The sequence below is a fragment of the Pseudopipra pipra genome, chromosome 12 (assembly GCF_036250125.1).
Source record: "Pseudopipra pipra isolate bDixPip1 chromosome 12, bDixPip1.hap1, whole genome shotgun sequence".
NCBI lineage: Eukaryota > Metazoa > Chordata > Aves > Passeriformes > Pipridae > Pseudopipra > Pseudopipra pipra.
In genome coordinates, this window is record NC_087560.1 from 8291263 (window position 1) to 8310749 (window position 19487).

General features: G+C 37.0%; 1 protein-coding gene across 5 annotated transcripts in view; it reads right to left on the reverse strand.

Moving 5' to 3' along the window:
• The window catches only part of UNC13C (unc-13 homolog C), a 133538-nt gene that overhangs the window by 17357 nt on the left and 96694 nt on the right, over window positions 1–19487 (reverse strand). For 3 of the 5 annotated variants that reach the window (XM_064668743.1, XM_064668742.1, XM_064668744.1), the window contains 9 exons: window positions 17453–17579; window positions 16446–16542; window positions 15881–16024; window positions 14796–14873; window positions 11533–11610; window positions 11143–11172; window positions 4720–4808; window positions 2363–2512; window positions 1314–1437 (listed from right to left, as the gene is read on the reverse strand). In XM_064668743.1, the coding sequence (XP_064524813.1) occupies window positions 1314–1437; window positions 2363–2512; window positions 4720–4808; window positions 11143–11172; window positions 11533–11610; window positions 14796–14873; window positions 15881–16024; window positions 16446–16542; window positions 17453–17579 (917 nt within the window). The remainder of the gene's footprint in view (window positions 1–1313; window positions 1438–2362; window positions 2513–4719; window positions 4809–11142; window positions 11173–11532; window positions 11611–14795; window positions 14874–15880; window positions 16025–16445; window positions 16543–17452; window positions 17580–19487) is intronic. The other 2 variants (XM_064668746.1, XM_064668745.1) reach the window with 1 other exon arrangement.

Below are 19487 nucleotides of genomic sequence, written 5' to 3' on the forward strand. Positions count from 1 at the left end.
ACTGATCCTGCATAAAGCTAATAAAAGCTCCTAGAGCATGATGGAAAATGCCAGTGTTTACCCAATGTAAATTCTACTTACGTATTTGCAGATAAGATTTCCCCCCAGATGTTGGAAAAGCAAATTAAAGATCTCAGAAACATAAATTTGAAACACTTGTTCATTGAAAGAGAGGCCGTTTCTGATTATGCATAGTAAACAACGCCATTATGGTAAATATGAAAAAATTAGGTGATTGGAGTCCTGGCTATGATTTTAAAATTAGCTCTAGTCTAGAATTTTTAATAGCTCAGGTCATTTCATTACTACCTTAGCACCATTTATACATGTCCTATTAGATTTTTTTCCTGCCTCTCCAGCAATATTCTTTCATGTATCTTTAATGTATGATATGATTTTATAATATGCCTTTAACTTATGGACACTGACTAATAGATTTTTAGCAGCTTAACTGATACCATAGGAGGTACATGGCAAAATTTCCCAACACTATGACATCATCATGATTATCTCGTCGTAAGATGGTCAATTTATTTTAAACAATATTGAAAACAAGAAGATTTAACAGTTATGTTATCCTAGTCCCTAAAAAACACAAAAAAGCAATTAAAAAAAGGCCCTCCAAGCCAGGCTCTTTTTTTGTTGATCCTTAGACAGAATCAGGTTTTACTGGTCAGCTCAGTCACCACTCAGAGCTCATGTCAACGATCAACATGGGTCTCGTGTGTAGCAGCCCTACTTTTGTATTTACAGTTTTGTTCCCTGTTCTTGTCAGGCTGTAAATGCAGTTCTGCCCAAAAAGGACCTCCCATCAAGCCTGCTATTAAAATACCCCAAAACTTTAGAGCTATATTATCTTAAGCTTCCTGATGTTAATTAAGTGCTGCCTCAAGATGAGGAATGGCAGAGCAAGCAAGCCTGGAGACTGGGATGGGGCGTTCCTGCCTTTCTGAAACCTGCAAAAATGGAAAGGATTGAATTTCTGCTGCAACAGGGAAGGGCAAGGAATATACTTCATGTTACTGTGCACAATGAAGTCAAGAGCAATCAAACTTAAAAGCCCTTACACGAAAGCACACTACTAAGTCAGTGATGCAGCTTCTTTTACATGACTGTTCACAAAAACTGCTCTGAGTCAGGGCAGGCAGTAAGTGGCAGGAGCAAGGTCTTTCCCACCACCTACATACAATCCATGTGTTATTCCTCCTGGTCAAGGTACGGAACAGGACAGTGTCAGACCCCTTGGCAAACAGCTGATCAATCACTTTATTGCAATCCTCTAGAACACAGGAGAATTACTGTTGAACACTCACGGTTTGGTCTGTCAGTGGTGGAAGCACAATTTGTTTTTCTATTTTGTTTAAGACCAACTTCCAGAGCTCTTTCAAAATCCGTTTCAGAACTGTTTTCTCACAGATTTTTGCCGAGATGCTTAAACTGGAATAAAACAAAACAAAACCAGTCACTGAAACTCGTATTAAGACCTCAGAGGTTCTATATTAATGGCCATTAAGGCTTAGCTTTTCTCTACCAATAAAAATTTCTCAGTAACTTAGCTATTTTACAATATTACCAGTAAATATTTTTGGTAAAAATTACTTGCAGATTACAAACTCATGTAAATCTCCGCTATCTAATTGAATGCTTAGTATATAACTGATGTATATTTATCAGAAATGCATAATGATGATGAGTTATAAAGTTTGATGGATGATAGAATTTAGCACTCCCACACCCTTAAATTAAAGATTTGACATATAATTTGTGTCTTAAAAATAAAAAACAAATGTCTCCCTTATTTTGTATTTCTTCTGGGATTTAAAACTAGGTGCTGACAGCTAATACAAATTCACAGTTACTGCTTGGAAGCATTTATTTCTATATACTGACATGTTTGTGCAATTATGCTATCTATTACTAACAGTAAAATTACATTTTTGGAGCACCTTTTCCATCTTAACTCTGAAAATGTCTGGCTAGGGAAAATAGGCATGAGGAGCCAAAAGGGTATGTAATTTGTGTCCGTGTGACTGCAGATCTGAAGTGCAGGATCAGTGCCAGGCTGCTTGTTCAATCACTTCCAGTGAAAGGCCACTGGTGTTTCACAAGTACCAGTAATGACATGACTGTACACCAGTTCCTTTGCAATGACTCAAAACATGACAAGACACAGAAAGGCAAGTATGTAGCTCATGTAAAAATTGCTTAGCAGAGGTAAACAGGTTAAGCATGGTATTCTGCACACATGTGAGTGCTGCAAGTATTAAAAATGCTACAGAGTGTTTCCAGGTATTAACAATCCTTCAGGGTAAAACCAAGAATGCCTGACTGCAGCATCCAGTTCCTAATCTGCCACACTTACGTTTTGTCCAGGAAATCCATGAGAGGCCGAAGCACAATCTCAGCATCAATGGCTGCACTGTTCTTGTTGGCTGCTGCATTCCCATTGCCTCTCATTTGGTTCAGTTCATTGCTCATTTGTCTTACACAATCTTCAATAACAAATTGGAAACTATACGATGAAAAATAAAAAAGAATAAGGGAAGAATTCAACATTTATCGTTTTGCATCAGAGTCTTCAGCAAGATTTAAAGCTTTTCTGCAGTGGTGCAAAGTTCATAAATGAAGATACTGTGGTATCTGAACATAACTTTACTAAGAATCATAGCTCATATGACTAATCCATGCAGTGTTCTGATCTTTTCCCCCTTTTCTATTCTGTGATGCTTTTCATAGCCTTGTAGAGGTGCCAAATATTTATTTTCCCAAAGCACCAGATGTGTCAGAATCTGTAGGTTAGAGTATGGTTGACTACCAGCTAGGGACGGTTTCTCAAGATTTGATTTTTAGTGTCAAAGAACAATAGGAACAGTTGACGATTAATAGTTTTTCTCTTGATGGTTAATATGAACCAAGCTTTGATATTCTGCTTGAGGACAAATAGGAAACTTCTACTGATTTTGCCCCATTTGGCTCAATTTGACTTCTTATGGGCATCACACAAAGTCAGTGCCATCAGAAGCTTTGTGCACTTCTTTGCAACTAGACAGAGCTAAAGCATTTGGACTGTTTAAAATACCCTTTTCAAAAACCCCTGCTTAAAAAGTACTGAAACTTTTCCTCCTGGGAGGAAACTTTTCCACTTCAAAGTGACTGTGAACACATTCTCGGTCCTCAAGTTTGTATTTCAGCTTTTCTGAAAGCTATTCTCTTTTCTAACTTATCTGATTAAGTGTCTGACAGTCTTATAGTGCTACTGATGTGATAGTCTTTGGTCAATATATTATACAATGCAGAACAGCAGTAAATCAGAATCATCAGTTCACAGGCAGAATGAGTCTCTGCACACATGGTAATTTGGTTTATGGATTGATTTATAATGAAGTGAAATGGTTTAGGATTAGTTTATGAACAGAAATGCCAAACAGAGGCCAAAAATATATCAGGGCTATTAAAGTGAAAAGATAAATGGCAAAGATTAACTTGAGAAAAGTGAAAGAGAATTTACTGTGAGAGAAAAGAAACATTATAATTAGGCAGTAAGCTTTTCCAGTGACATGGCTAATCATAAAAAGAAATTGCAAACCTCCTTGTGAAAAAACTGGAAAACTTGGAAACTTTTCCAAGTACTCTTGGAAGTATACTTACCTACACACATCAAAGCCCTAGACAAAATTACATGAGGTTGCTGGTGATGCTGCTCATGTACATCCTTGGGACCAGTCCCTCCAACAAGTGCCAAAATAATTCATTGCCTTTCTTGACATTAGCCATCTTTCTAACATTGTTAACCTCACAAATCCAAGAAGTAAACTGACCCATGAGGAATGTTCTAGCTACATGGAGCATATCCTAGATTGAGCTATTCTGGGTTCTCTTTTGCAGAAACCCAGTCAGCTCATTCAGAAAGAAGCCCTGGAAAGAAATAATATTCATGCACTGTCAATGATCCGAGAACCAGGGCCTGGGAGCAAAAATAAAGCAAGACAATACAGCAAACTAAGCACACAGAAAAAAGCAAACACTGTCCACCCACACAGTTCATTGGTGGATTAAATAAGTAACTACAGACTCTGCTTAATGAACACCACTACAGCACTAATCCCTCTCTCTTAGATTTCTTTCTAATTTGAAGCAAAAGTAACTTACTGCTTCTTATACCAAAGGCACTCCTGGCACAGCACCATACTCATTCAAGACTGCACTCTGACTAATGAAAGATTTTGAGAGTAAGGCTCAGTAGACAATTCTTGCAGAGCCACAGGCAAGCAAATGACGCAAGAAGGCCATTCATGATGACCATTTGAAGCAGGCTAAACACAGGCAGACACCCCTGATTGAAGCAGGCCACTTGGAAAAAGCTGTCAGTCTCGGGAAGTAACAAAAACATGGGCAGAGAGAAAAGTTTAACATAGCATCAGGCAAGACCAAACCAGCGATTTTGCTTTCCAAAAAGCAGGACAAAAGTCATCATGTTACAGAGCCTCACCTCTGTAACACACTCATGCCCAGAGATGATGTTCAGTTTTCTTTACAGCGAGGTTAATGTTGCTTGTTTCAGTCTAAACACATACACAGACACAAATGCACACACCACTTCACCAGGGCAGAAGCAAGCCATGCCTTAGGACATCCAAACAACCACCCAGACTTCATCAGCGAGGTAGCTTTTTGAGCAGAGATATTTCTCTAAGGTTTGCAGTAAAATGGGTTTGTTACCTTGCAGCATATGTTACACTGAGTTCATCCAGTACATTGCTAAGTTTCACCTGAAGTTCTTTTAGAACAACACTAGCTTCAGGATCCAACTGCAAAGAGATAAATAATGTTATATTTTACTTATACACTAGGTTTCTGTGTTTTCCATTACAATTAATTAATTGGGAATTATGTGCAATGATACACTGCACTATGGAAAACCAAATGTGGAAACACCCGTTGCAACACAGAATTGCTTTAGTAGGCCTAAAAATCCAATTGTCATTTAAAGAAAAATATGGAAAATATTTGATTATGATAGTGAAGAATTATATTGTTAGGAATCGAAACTGGGCCATTGAAAAATGACTTCCTATGGGATTGTGCAAATAGGGTTGTCAGTCACAAGGACAGAAGTACCATTATTGGGCAAGCAGTGTTCACAAAGCACAGGAAGGGAAGGATGCATAAGAAGTTAGTGCTTATGTTCATAGGACTGCAGATGTTTTTATATTTTTGTTGGTTTTGTATATGTCATCACTTGATATTTCTTTTTTTGTGATTTGCATTGAAGATGTTTCCATTTTTCCATTAATGCAGTGTAAAAGTAGAACAGCCAGCACTGGAAAAGATGGCTTGAAGACTATCCATGCTGCTTCTACTGATATAGTATGCAGGAAGGGAACCTACCAAATTCCAGTACTGCTGTTTCTAAAAGCCATTAAGGCATACATAATTCAAGCACAGAGCAACACATTCTGATGCACAGGGAGAACAGCTCCTGTACCTCTGATACAGGTTTACTGAACACAGGAAAAAAGAAAATGCAGGGGAGAAATATATTTTTTCACTTACAGAGATGAGGATCCATGCATAGATATTTAATCAAAAAGGTACCATGTTGATATTGATCAGCAGTTTGTTTATTTGCTATGCATTCTTTTTCAAATTAAAAAAACATAATTTTTTCATCTCCTTGATCTTTAGTATTTAGGAAAAATAGTGACAGCCCATTGGGAGATACGACTGATGATCATCAGGATCAGCAGCTGAATGTGAATCAGTAGCTCATGTTCCAGGTCTTTCAGTTATCTACCCACAATGTTAAGGAATGATTTGCAATGATAACCCTCAATTTCTGGACTCTGTTCTGCAGTAAGGTCAGGTACAGATCTGACAATTTCAAAGGACCTGTGCATTTTGAATATATAATCAGCTCTGTCTCTATTTGCATTTTCCTATCTTTCAACTGCATGAGTAGCATTTAGTGCTTATCCTTCAGCTGGTGCTTCAGAGTGCTGTGGTGCAGCAGGTCAGTTCTCATAATCACACTTCAGAGACAAGGGGAAGCTATCACAGCACATTGGATAATTTACATGAGACTACACAGGAATTCTGTAGCAAAGTAAACTCTCAAAATAGATCCAATGATCTGCTCTGTTCTGTCTTAGACCATCCTTTCTCTCTTTCAAGATTGTGTGGTCTAAAAACATAGAAAATCCAAGATGTTCACTGCAATTTTTGGCAAAACCTGGAATAGGTGACAAAGAGGGTTTATCACACATCCTTTAGAAGATACTCAGCACTCTTCTAATCTGACAAGCTCACTTTTTACTATTGCAAGTACTTACTGTGGCTACTTACAGATTTAGTTTTGAATTACTTTGCATTGAGAGTTCTGTTGCTTCTCTATATCTTAGTAGTTTTCCTGGCAGATACACTGTGACAGTTCATACACTTAAAGTGATTGTTTTCCTTCATATGAAAAGCAGGGATTAAAGAGCCAATTTTACTGCAATGTCTACATTAGTTAATAGAGTTAGAGTTTACTAACAAAGGCAAAGATTTTTCCAGGAAATGCATTTCACTAGGGAGTTATACTGCCTCCTTTGGTGGGATACAAACAAAACACAAATTTAAGACCAGAATATTAACATAACTAGAATATTTAAGACTAGAATATCAACATTTAACAAATATTGAACACATAAGCATTCACACTGAACATGGCACATATCAAGGAAAGCACAAAATACCAGGCAGGCAGAAGACTCAAAATTTCTTAGCAGGTCATGCACAAGCTAGAGAATCACCTTGTTACTGGGCCTACAGAGGTCAATGGAGTTACTTTCTATCAGAGGTTGTTGTGATAACCAGAAAACACAATACATCTGCTAAATTCACCTAGAATTGGACTCAGTCTGGCCAAAATTGGATTAAATACTAATGCCAGATATAATGACACACTATAAAAGGGTGCATGCAAGTGTTAAATGTTTTAGAGGGCTTTGTGCTCACAAATTGCATGAACAAGTTTGTGTGTGCACAGCTGGAGGCATCTGGCAGGACATCCAGCCTTGTGTGGACACGTGCTCATGCTTCTTAATGCGGTGTCAGAGGGAGGAGTGGAGTATAAAGAGGTATGCGGGCTGCCCACCAGGTGCTGGACACCTGGGGATGCTCTCATGGCTAAGAATATGTTAGCAAGAGTTTTAAATGTCACTGTTCCTTTTGTTTTACTGGAAAATATGGTGATTTGAGGGTGCACTTTTCATTTATTTTAACCTGTGCCTTCTATGTGCTATTGATTGTCCTTGGGCATCACCCAAATGTACCAGAACCATGACCTGCCTTTTATTTTCTGCTATGGTACAGCTAAGGTGGGAGCATGAAAGTGAGACAGTAGGCAATGCTGATCAGCATCCAAGATGATGTCATACAGGGATATACAGATATGAAAATGAAGTATCTCCAGTATTGGGGACTTTTCTTTTTCTCCTCAAGTCTCATCAGCTCCACTGAATTTGATGAAGAAGGAATAAAAGCCAACAAACTTGCCTGAATTATTTTTCAGGAAAATAAAAGGAAAAAAGCCCTAACTGGGCAGATTATTTTTGGGAAAAAAAAAAAAAAAATGAGTGTCATTAGTGTGCCATATCTGATTTAAGCATCAAAAGAGAAAAGACTGTTTATCCCTTAGCTCTTTGGATTTCATTTCCAGTTCATGTGTGGGCTAGTCTTAAAAACATTCATAGGTTGCTTAGGTATCAAAACTGTAATTTTTTAAGGAGCAAACTGAATGTGTAAATCATACTTGTCTACCAATTCTAAATTTGCTTGGCTTTCTTAGAGTCATATTTCTGTTATTTTACCACCTTCTTAAATAATTGAGTTAATTTTTACTCACAGTAGAATACACTCATAAATTTGTTGGCACATTTCATGAGATCTGTTAATTATGGATTATTAAACTGACAATTAGAACTTTGATGTTTTCTGAGCGCTACACAAAAACAGAGAATATATTTGCTAAACAGCTGAAAAATAAGAAATACTTGAACATCACTGTTTCCAAATGCTGCCTGTCTAGAACTGTGACTATTTTTACACATACAAGCCTTGGAAAAGAGTTAAGAATCTGATGAATTTGGCTGCTTTCAACATAACGTGTTAGATTGAGGCATTCCCTGCTGTAATTTCATGTGTGCTAGTAGGGACATAATCTTGTTAACTGCAAATTTGGTAGTGGTTCAGTAGGAAACCACAGAGATGCAAATTACTTTTGCATGCGTTAAATGGAACCCCTCTAACCTGAATTTAACTATTTATCTGCAATTTCACAGGTTTAACTGCTTATAGTTTCCTAATGCAGTTAATTCTCTTCAGAAAGTAGTTTTACATATTGTATGTGCATCTAGGAAGGATACAGGTATTTATCAGATCCATCACTTCAGTGATTCCTTTTGTCTTTGATACACATCATCCTTCCTCCACCCCCACCCAGCTCTCCAGGGACAGTGAGATGTTTGGCTGCTGCTGCTCTAACTACACTTATGAGCACTCGGGCCTCTGATTTTACAGATTTAAAGATGGACACTTCAGAACTATCCTGCTTAAGTCTGCCCCTCTGTCATCCCATTAAATTCTATAAGGCCACATATGGATTCCTATTGGAATTCCTAAGCTTTACACATAAAGTGGGAACTGAACTTATCAAAGTGGAAATATGACTTATCTACAGTCATTATAATCCTGTCCTACATAAAGCTTTACACCTTTTTTTTTTGATCCTAATTGCTGTAACTCATTTCTGCCATGTTCTGCCATCTGACGAAAAGCAACATAAACATTAACTTTTTTTCTTTCTCTTTTATCAGCTTCCAACATGTCAGACATGAAAAAATTACTCAGTGTAAATGTATGTATTCCTTTTGGATGAAACAAACAGGAGCTAAACCAAAATTTTTTGACGATGAACCTGTTCTCATGTTTTTAGACTTGATTTAAAAAAACCAAAACAAACAGTGGGTTGAATCCCACTTTACTACTCTTTATTATGGCAGACTGTTCTCATTGACATAATTTTTAAATACCCTTTCTGCTTTGCTGCAGCAGAAAAGGATAGTTATAAAGAAACTCATATTGTTCAGACTATTTTATTTTAATGGTGGGGATGCTGAGAAACCAGTTTTTTTTCTCTATTTATAGAGCTCCCTGCCCTGCATTATGCAATAAGCCTACCCTGAACATAGGGACTGCTGCTTGATTGTGGTTGGTTTGACTGCACAGTTTGAAAGACATACTGCTCACAGTATGACACTGAGGAGATTAACAGCATTTAATTTTTCTTAGAATTAGTTTTGCTTCAACTGAAATAGGTCTCATTATTCTGCTGAAAATCATCTGACTTTTATGCCCTCCACAAGTAAAATATTAAACTATTTTTTCCCTGCGAGGAAACTGCTTACAGATTTTATTGCTGGCTTTGTTTCTTATAAGTACCAGTCCAATAAGCCAAATTGGCCATTAGCAGTTGTGCTTTTGGAATAGCTAGGGGAATTAATACTCTAACATGAGGACAAACATTTTAGGGGCACTTCCATGTGGGTGACAAAAAACTGAACATGAATGTACTTTTCCTCAAGAAATTGCCCTAAGGACAAACAAACAAAAGTGTGAATATAATTTTTAGGTCTTTTTTCTTAGACCGTGAATCAGAGATGCACTTAAGGTACCTAACAAAGGGATAATAGAAAAATATATCCAAATTCTCTATGAGGGTTGTATGTTGCACCACATTTGTAGGAAATGTTGCTTTGATACTCTAACAACCTTAATAATTCATCCTCATTAACATCAAAAGGAAAGCAAAAAGGAATGAGATGATCAGCAAAGTGATGAGAGATTTCGAAAGAAAACTGCAATGAAAAAGTCCTAATTATTTTTTGTACTATTATTTTTTATTATATAAGGTGTTGGGAGCAAAAAACTTAATATTTTCTTGAGGAAAATGGAACATTTTGGAGAATCAAGAAAGTATTCTGATTTGAAATTAATTTGATAGAAATAAAGTGCTACTCAGCTTTCCACTGCCCTTGTCTGTATCAGGATTTATGGACAATTAGCTGTTTTTATGAATCATGGTGTTCAAATGTGGGATTGGATCCAAGACCTAATACAAAAGCACTTTGCACAGAACATAAGAACACAGAAGACAAGTTTATTTGTAATATTTAAAGAGTGAAAGAGGATTAAGAGGAGCCACAAATCCAGCCATGTCTGGATGATAAATATATATTCTCCAAGTTTGGTAAGACGTTTTCAATGACAGCAGGGCTGCAGAAGTTTATTTCATGTCCTCTGGAGCCATGGCAGCTTCAAGAAGCTCCTACTGGCTCAGCAGAACCTCCTCACCACGGAGTTAATCTGTAGGTTTATCTGGAGGCTGCAGTTCACTGCATGACACAGGGGACTCTCTCACCTCTGAGTGCCCCACTATGGATGTGGGAATATGAAATGCTGTGTTTTCCAGTTCTCTCTGTAATGTGTCCACATTAGATCAAAGTTTTGTGAACTTTATCAAACTACAGTCTCAATGAGACAGAGCTGACGTATCTAACTTCTTTTTTTAAAGCCAGCTACTGTTAATAAGGGTAGTATGTTCATGGTCTAAACATTGCTTCTCAACAAGATGACAGAATTTTTTCCATGGCTGGAAAATATGTTAATGTCTTCATTATGTTTCAGAACGGTCAAAGACTACAGTCAGCAAAGTGCTGAAGCACATGTTTATGTCCTTTTACTGGTGACAGGACTTCAGGCACTTTTAAGCCTTCTGAAATAAAAAAGGAGACAAAACTAAGCATGTTCTGGACTGTTGAGTAGCAGCTCTTGGTGAAATGGTATCTTGAAAACAAGCAGGCCCTCAGATACTGAAAAGTGCACTTAAAATGTTTTATAGAATTTTTTAAAGCTTTGAAAGACTTTACACTATCTGCCTAGTAAAACTTTCCAATTTAGAGTGTCAAATGAATGCCCAAGCATAGCTCTTTTTGATTTTAGATCATAGGGAATTACACAAATGGAAATAAGTAGAAAATGTGACTGTTCTTAGCCTTAGAAAATAACGGTCAGGAATAATAAAAGATGCTTACTATCACAAACCTCATAAGAGAATCTCTCTCCTTCTTTCTTCTGCTCAGTGGATTGCAAGTCAAAGGCATTAGACAAAGACATGACACATTACAGACAAAACGTACCAATACATAAAAAGCAAAGTATAGTCCAGTACAAACATTAAAATAAAGCTGGCACTACAGATTGCAACACAGAACACCCAGTGCTGACTGAACGTTACAGATCATTAGCATTTTTCTGTGAAATAGAGGTAGGTCTTTCTACTGTTGTCAGGATGTTAAATAGGTCTTGGAGACTTTTTTTCTTAGCATTTTGATTTTCTTTGCAAGTAAAAGTGAAACCTGTTACTAGGTTGCAAACATGGTGCTAATGATCTCTAAGGAACTTGGAATGAACAAAGAAACAAATATGGCTCACCTCCTTTCCTCCCATGGACTCAAACATCTTCTCAAGCTGGACTCTTAATTGTTGAATGTTGTTCATCAAGATACAGGCCTACAAAGAGAGCATCAAATGTGAGGTTGTGCATGACCAACTCTTCAGCAGCCCTGCATTTGTAGAATTATAGAATCATTAAGGTCGGAAAAGATCTCTCAGATCATCATTCATGCAACTATGTTTTTCAGAGGAGATCCCCAAACAGTGCTGCCTTTCCTTTTTCTTTAATTGATGATCAGACCCCAGTGTTTCACATCCTGAGCTGTACATCCCAGGTAGTTGCTACTTCTACTTAGTACAGTTACATCTGGGGATTAATGCAAGTAGCACATCATCATCTCTTGGAGAGCAGAGGCAACAATGATCAAAGTGCTTTGGAGTGACAATAAGAGGGATGAAAGGGATTGCCAGATTGCTTTCTAGACCCAGCCTTCGCAGAAAACTGACAGCACCATAACCTGGATAATGGTTGATGCTTAAGTATTTGAATAAATCAACAGGCAGATCTGCTAAGAACAGAATATTTCAGAAATATGCAGTTTTGCATTACTTTTTTGCATTACTTGAAAAGTTGGTGAATTAGGCAACAGAATTCTGTAATCTCTAGAAATGTTGCTGTTTAAGTACATTTTCTTAAGGCAGAACACAGAGCCAACGAGTAAAAGAGAGTGATTTCTGTATAAATATAAGGTGAAAAATAAAATTAATAAAATTTAGGAGCTTGTTAAAAAAATTCTGGAAGAAAGAATCTATTAGTAGAATTTTGTGTACTCAGATGACCCTATATGCTGGTTTGTTATGATGCAGGAAAAGCAATATGACAATACTTGCTAAAAGAGCTCTGGCTGGCCAAGGCCAGTGTCTTTTAATGCATGTCTGGCTTAATTTAGGCACTGAAGTAGTGCATATAAATAAATAAAACAAAACACATATTTTTTTTCAGACAACAAGAAGGTGATGGAAGATTACAGTATTGATAAACATTTGTACCTTTCTAGTTAATAACATGTTCCAATGTAGTGCTGAAACATGGTGGGAATCAATAACATGATTTAGCTTTAATTATTAATACATTACTCTCAAAGGCATTTAGTATCGGAGTCTTTCTCAACTAAAGGGAAAAAAAAGAAATTTAACTTCTTAATACTTAGATTACTGCTTCCCAGGAAAGCATGCTGTGTGTGCTCCTGCAGAAGGCTGCTGGCTTTGTATAGCAGCTGAAATGTTACCTCTCTGCCTGTCTCTTCTTATATTTGTCTATATACCTTCTATTAATTCACAATCATGTAAGACTGTGCCCTCCTTTCCTGTGCTATCTCCTCTGTTCTAACAGATTCATTATTCTGGAAATTACCTGCAATATCACAAGTCAATAATTATAATTTCTGATGGGGGCATAAGTAGCTGAGTATGACACCTTGGTCCTTTTGTTCCAAACAAATGCAAATGCCTTTGGCAATGTACTGAAGCTACAAGCGAAATGCTTCATGCTGAAGCAGTTTTCAAAGTTTCCTTTGAGGCTGGCTCAGCTGGCTCTTTCAGAGCCTGAGCCTAACTTGGCTCACTGAAAAATTTGCTATTGTTGTCAGTAAAGAACATTACTTAAAAACATTCTCTTCGTATTTCATTATCATCTTGCCCTTCAGAACAGTCTTTGCAGCAGTTTACAGGAATCAGACAGCCAGATGCAACAACACGTAAAAGTGAGTGGCAATTACAATACGTAAACCCGGGTTTGTTTGTAAATGCTGAGAGGAGGTGGAAGATAAGATACATAGCTTTATGAAAAGCATCTTCAATGTGCTTTTTTTTGAACACTTTTTGTGCACATTTTTTAGTGTTTGATAAAATTACTAAAAGTATTGGCTTGAAAAAGAATGCCAAATTCTAATTTTAATAATAAAAATTATTTGTTTAAATGTCTTCTATCTAATCTAGTGCAGGAGATGGACATTTACTGTGGCTGAAATTAACAGAGCAAATGGTCTTTTATTAAGCTAAAAGCTATGTATTTCAGTAGGGCAACTTCTGTTAAAAAAAAAGTTATGTTCCTGAAGGACATTTGATACAATACTTTATACCTGCTCTAGTGGAAGGTGTCTCTGCTCATGGCAGGGAGGTTGAATGTACATGATCTTGAAGGTCCTTTTCAACCCAAACCATTCTGATACTGTGATACTATAAGGAGATTAATTCCATCTAAATCCTTAATAAAGATGGGCATATGAGGATGACTTCAGAAATCCCACTGGACAGGCCAAAAGACTACACAAACAGTTTGACTTGATGATTCAACACTGTATCAAAACTCATTCATTCTAGAAACCAGTAAGCTTTATTTAATATTAGCACTAAAGTTGTAAGAACCACCAATAATTGATATTTAGCTGCAATAGATGTCTTTCTGAATTCTATTATTGCATATTTTGGAGAGCTCTAGATCATCACACTTCCTCTCAATACAGAGAGCACGTCCTCAAGCCACGCACGGATGGGACAGGTACAGGTGAGATCTGTGATGGGCTGGGTGAGGGCTGTACCATGAAAGGTGCACAGAGTGAGGATGGGGCTGCAGTTATTTATCTGACTGTAGATTGTTACAGCTGTACAACATACCACTAAATACAGCAGTCCTAGTGCTAAAGGTTGCCAGTTGTGGGAGTACCAGCTTTGACTGAATATCAATGATACTGAAAAGTCAGTTTACAAGAATAATTTTCCTAGGTCTTGTGAAGGTATTGATAATGCCTCCATCTGCTCAACCACATCTTTAGTGTCCACATCTCATTTAATTCTGAGTCCATGGCAATCTGGTCCTGCATTAGGGACTTCCTTGTAAGCAGTGAGGCACCAGAACAGCATGTGATTCTTTTTCTCACTGCTGCATGGGTAAAGCACAGTGGTAGCAGCAGCAAAGTCTGCACACATTCCCTGCACAGGGAACAATGATCTTATAAACTCTCCAAGGTATTCATTCATATTCACCATTGCATAGGGCTGATGTGTTTGGATGTGTTTGTGGTCATCTTTTTTTTTTTAAACTTTGATACTGAAATTATTAACTAGGATTTTTAACTAATGTTGTCTATTCCATTGTACATGTCAATGTAAGCAGCTATGAAAATATGCTGATCTCCCTCCTTTCGTGCCTTTTCTCATATAAAGAAGTGATCACATTTTCAAAAAGTACAGTAAGTCATTTAAAGGTAATTTCTGAGGCAGAAAAACCCTCAGCTTCTTACCACGTTTTCTTTATCACAATACGAGCTGAAGTAACTTGAAATAATTGCAGCATACTGAAGAAGCACTTTGTTGATAGTCTAGAAGAGGAGAAGAATCTTTTAAATGGTAAATTTCATAATGTAAACCAAAAATAATAAAAAAAGAGGTTTATATAAATGATAGATTTTACAGATACTTACACATCTAGTATATAGTATTGTTTAGATATTATATAAACAATACTGTAAACACATTTTCAAATGCCTGCACAGCAGATGGTGGGTTGTTCTTACTGCAATGTAATCTTCAATAACAGAGAGAGTTTAATTTTAGCTGTACTGTTTTTGAGAAGCATTGAGAGCTCCACTCCTTGGAATGTTCTACATAGTTCTTGAAAGAATAGCAAGCTCAAAAAATCCTCTAGGGTGACAATACATAGATTAGAAATATAATGGAAAAATTATATGAGCAGCACTGCTCAAGGCCTGGCAATATGAATTACCTTACAATAATCATGTAAACAGGATCTTCGTTTGCAAATGGGAATTGTTGCAATGAAAGAACAGGATTAAATATAAATGTGAACTTTTTTAAAGTCAGCAGGACTATAATGGACATCTTGTGAGGAAATGTTACAATACAAATAGAAAGCTGCCCTAAGAGTTGAGTTTATCAAACAGCAGGTAAAAAAACCCGTCACACCTCAGGGCTTCAACCAGAAGTACTTTATTGCCACACCTTGAATTTTTACTTCAGTTGCACTCACTAATTAGCTAATTACACTGAATTTCTCCATTAATGAAACTGTAGTCAGTGCTTAGCAAGGCAATAATTGACTATATAACACATATGTACATGTACATATATGTATAAAATATATAAATATGAAATCTCAGAGAGGACAGAACTTCTCAAACTGGTAAATCATTTTGACAAAGCAGATGAAAACCAGCCTTAGGCCACTGACAGCCTGTCTTTCTGAGGATCCCACTCAGACAGAAAACATTGATTCTAAAAAACATTGGGATCACTTAGCTTTTAAGTACATGACAACACAATGTCATTCTCTCTGAAGCTCAGTCAAGACACATTGATTTTAATTTACCTTTGCAAATCTTCTCATTAAATGAGATAGTGCTTCTGGATTAGGACACTCCAGTTTCCTAATAATCTCAAAGCTTTGATTGAGCTGTGTGAAGACATCAACCACAGAACATGAGAAGAGGGCATGATCTGATGTTTGCTGAAACTGGAAAGAAACATTCAAATGAGTTAATATTTGTTCAGAGATCAAAAATGTATTAACTGATTCTTACACTTGAAATTCTTCCTGGAGTCACAAAAAGTAATAAAGAAAAAAATAATTTAAAAAAGTCTCACTGCTAATACTGAGAAATGTGTCTTTTCAGTGTTTCTGATACTTTCAAACCTATTAAAAATAAAACCAAAATTCTCCTTCATGACCTCATTATCACATCATAGGTCAGTGAAACCATAGATTAAAGTCTGTGGGGATTTAGACAGAGAGAATTAGAGGAGGAACTTGTCTATAGGGTTATCTTCCAAAAGGTCTAACAAGAATACTGTGAGACCAAATGATCTGGTTTTGCAATACTAAATCACTGTCTTAATACTTTATTTATTCTTTTATTTTAAAAGTAAAGGCTCACCCCATCTTTTTTGTCTCTTTCTAGTGCTCCATGAAGAAATTCCATTGAGACATCTTCATTTTCATCCAGCCACTGAATGACAAATGGTTCAAACCACCTGAAAATTAAAAGTAATTTTGTAAAGTAGGTATGTTGCATAAAGATCCTGAGAGGAGAGATGTCATACTACCCAGCCATTTAGCATCTCATGTCTTCATATCCATTCTTATTGCTAAAAAGCCTAACAACCCTGGAAAAATTTTTGTCATCAAAGATGCTGTGGCTGCCAAAAGGTTTTTTGGGCTTCAGTTTCATAATACTGGTGTGCCTTAGTGATGTAAAATTAGCAGCTAATTCTCTACCACATGGAAGGCACCTGTCTTGTCAATACTGGCTTTTTGTTAACATTAAATAACTTGCATAAAACTCTGTTTTAGTAAAACATCAGCTGTGTTTTATTTTTCTATAGTTTATTTAAACAAATTAATGTAATAAGAGGCCTCAAACCATCTCAGTAAATCAGCACACTTGCAGAAGAACAGGGAATGAGATTAAGGATAGCTCACATAAAATGACAGGACTGAATACATTTACTGCAGGGATAGAGGTGAAAATGAAAACAGCAGCTGAATATCAACCCAATGCAGTAAGAATCATTTCAGTAGTGTATCCCATTAGCACTGTATCTTCATCCAGATTTGGGTATGAAACAAATGCAGGGGCCTATAACAGTGCTGTTCCCACATCTCATACCTTCCTCAGACATTTTATGACCAAAATATTTTGTCATTTATGAGGACCTGCAGTTACAACAGTTGTATAAACTCTATGAAACAGCTGATTGCACATTTAACACCTGGGATACTTCACTTGATAGAATGAAGAATTAAAGAGGAGAAAGTCCAAAAAGTAGAGTTGTCAGTGCTACACACCTTGAGATCTTGCACAAACCTGAGCATAAATATTTGACCAAAATAAATCTTGTGCCAAGGCCAAACTCATGGAAGGGTTCCCGATCCAGCACTTACAGAGAGTATTCAGGCACTGCATCCTTGAAAGCAGAGAGTTCTCGCACATATTCATTATAAAACCATTTCACTTTGAAGTGCAAATTCATATAATCTGTGCTTTTGCATAACCGCTGCTTTTCATGTTCTGTAAGAGAAGGAGTGGAAAAAAAGCACTTAATAACATTCTAAGAGTAAATAACATTCTTGTGCCTCCATGCACTGGTGACATAATAATACAGGGCTTGCATTTTAAAGCATAATTGGCTTGATTTTTTTACAGTTAGTAGTACCCACTGTTACAATTTTCAGGTTCAGGAAAAACAAACCAAACCAAAGACCAGACCACAAATTAGGTTTTTTACCTCTCTTCACTGCGATGAGAAACAACCCCCGAATTTGCTGACTTCCCATTCTTTAGATTCTTTGGCTGTTACAAAACGGTTAAGAAGCTGTTGGGTGTCAAGTGAGAAAGGACAACCATAGGCTGTGTAGTAGCCATATGAAATAAGAGTTGTAAATGCCACTCCTGTATGAATCTGCAAAACCTGCATTGGCAGACAGACTGCATTTATCAGAGTTAAGAAAAACAAAGAGGAGACAATTCCACAGTCCTACAGCCATCTGATTTATGGCACAAGTAGAAAAGCTGGCTTAATAAAATGTTTTTGAAGTTTCTCAAATGGACTTCAGCTTTTCACTGTCCTCCTGTTTTCAACATACTGGATATGCAGATGGTCATGGGCGGCAGGGGCCACCTGTAACCACTTCCTGTGTTTTTAAAGTCTGATTTAATTTGTTTGGAACAAATGTCCATCTTTTTGCCAGGATTATGACCCTAATTTTAGCTTATACACTGTGCTCTGTAGCCTCTGCCCAGCTGCTTCACACCTGGACTACCCATCCCTTTGCTCCACTAGTAACAGGCACTTTATTCTTCCTCAAATCTTTCATTTCCTTCTCCCAGTGCATGAAGTCATGGATCCACAAATCTTGGGCAGAATAATCATACCTTTACTTACTGCTCACAGCTTCCTAAAATCTCCACAGATCTCATCTGTTTGAGGTGTCATATCACTTGCACATTCTTCCCTAAGCAAAAGGCTAATTTCTTTTCCCAGCTCCCTTAAAAAATGACCTGATACAGATGCTTAGCAGGAGTGATGTTCTTGTGTAAATAGTATGTATTAAGAACTTATCTTTTTCAAACCTCCTCTTTGCCACTTACTTCTGCTTGCTTTGCAGCACAGTATTACACAAATTTTTCATATATATTTGGATGTGAACCTAATTTACTGTAACAGCAGGAGCATCCTATCCTCTGTCACACAACTGAATATACCATTTGATTCTCTGTCAGTGCAAATGCACTTTGAATTACACATTCTGTGCTTTTCAGATCTGACCAGGCACATTAAAAAGAAATTTTTAGTTTTATTATTATGCCAAATCAGCACTCCAGTAATATCACCATGGCATATGAGGAGTGTTTCAGAAGCATATTATTATGCAATGAATTACTAAGTTTTGTGCAAATCAGCTTACCAAGTGCCCCTGTGGGCTCTTATTGCCTTTTTAGCATTGTGGTAGCATTTTCACCTTCACTGCCTTTTCATCACACTCAAGAAAAATCAGTAAATCAGTTTCTGTCTAAATATTGCATTTATTCATCTTCATGCTACTTGAGAGTACTACAAATTCTGCCCAGTATAATATCATTAGTTACTAGCCTTAAACAGAACCACAGAGAGAAGAGAAAGGGATGTGCCTGCTCTCATGGTTCACGCTTTCTACAGACCTGAGGCATCTTTTTTTGTTTGTTTCTAGGTAGGAATTTTTCTACAGCTTATTATTGTAGAAAGCTAAATGAGCAAATGTTTGCTCAATAAGAGGTGGTTCTTACAAGGTAGACCAGCCTTTCACTGAGAAGAATTACCTTATTGCTGTGACATTCCCTGCACATCTACTGCTTAAGTCAATATTAAAAATCTGACTTGCATTGCATCCAAAAAGAGTGGAATTTCTGAAATGAATAGCATTTTCTTCATTCAAGCAT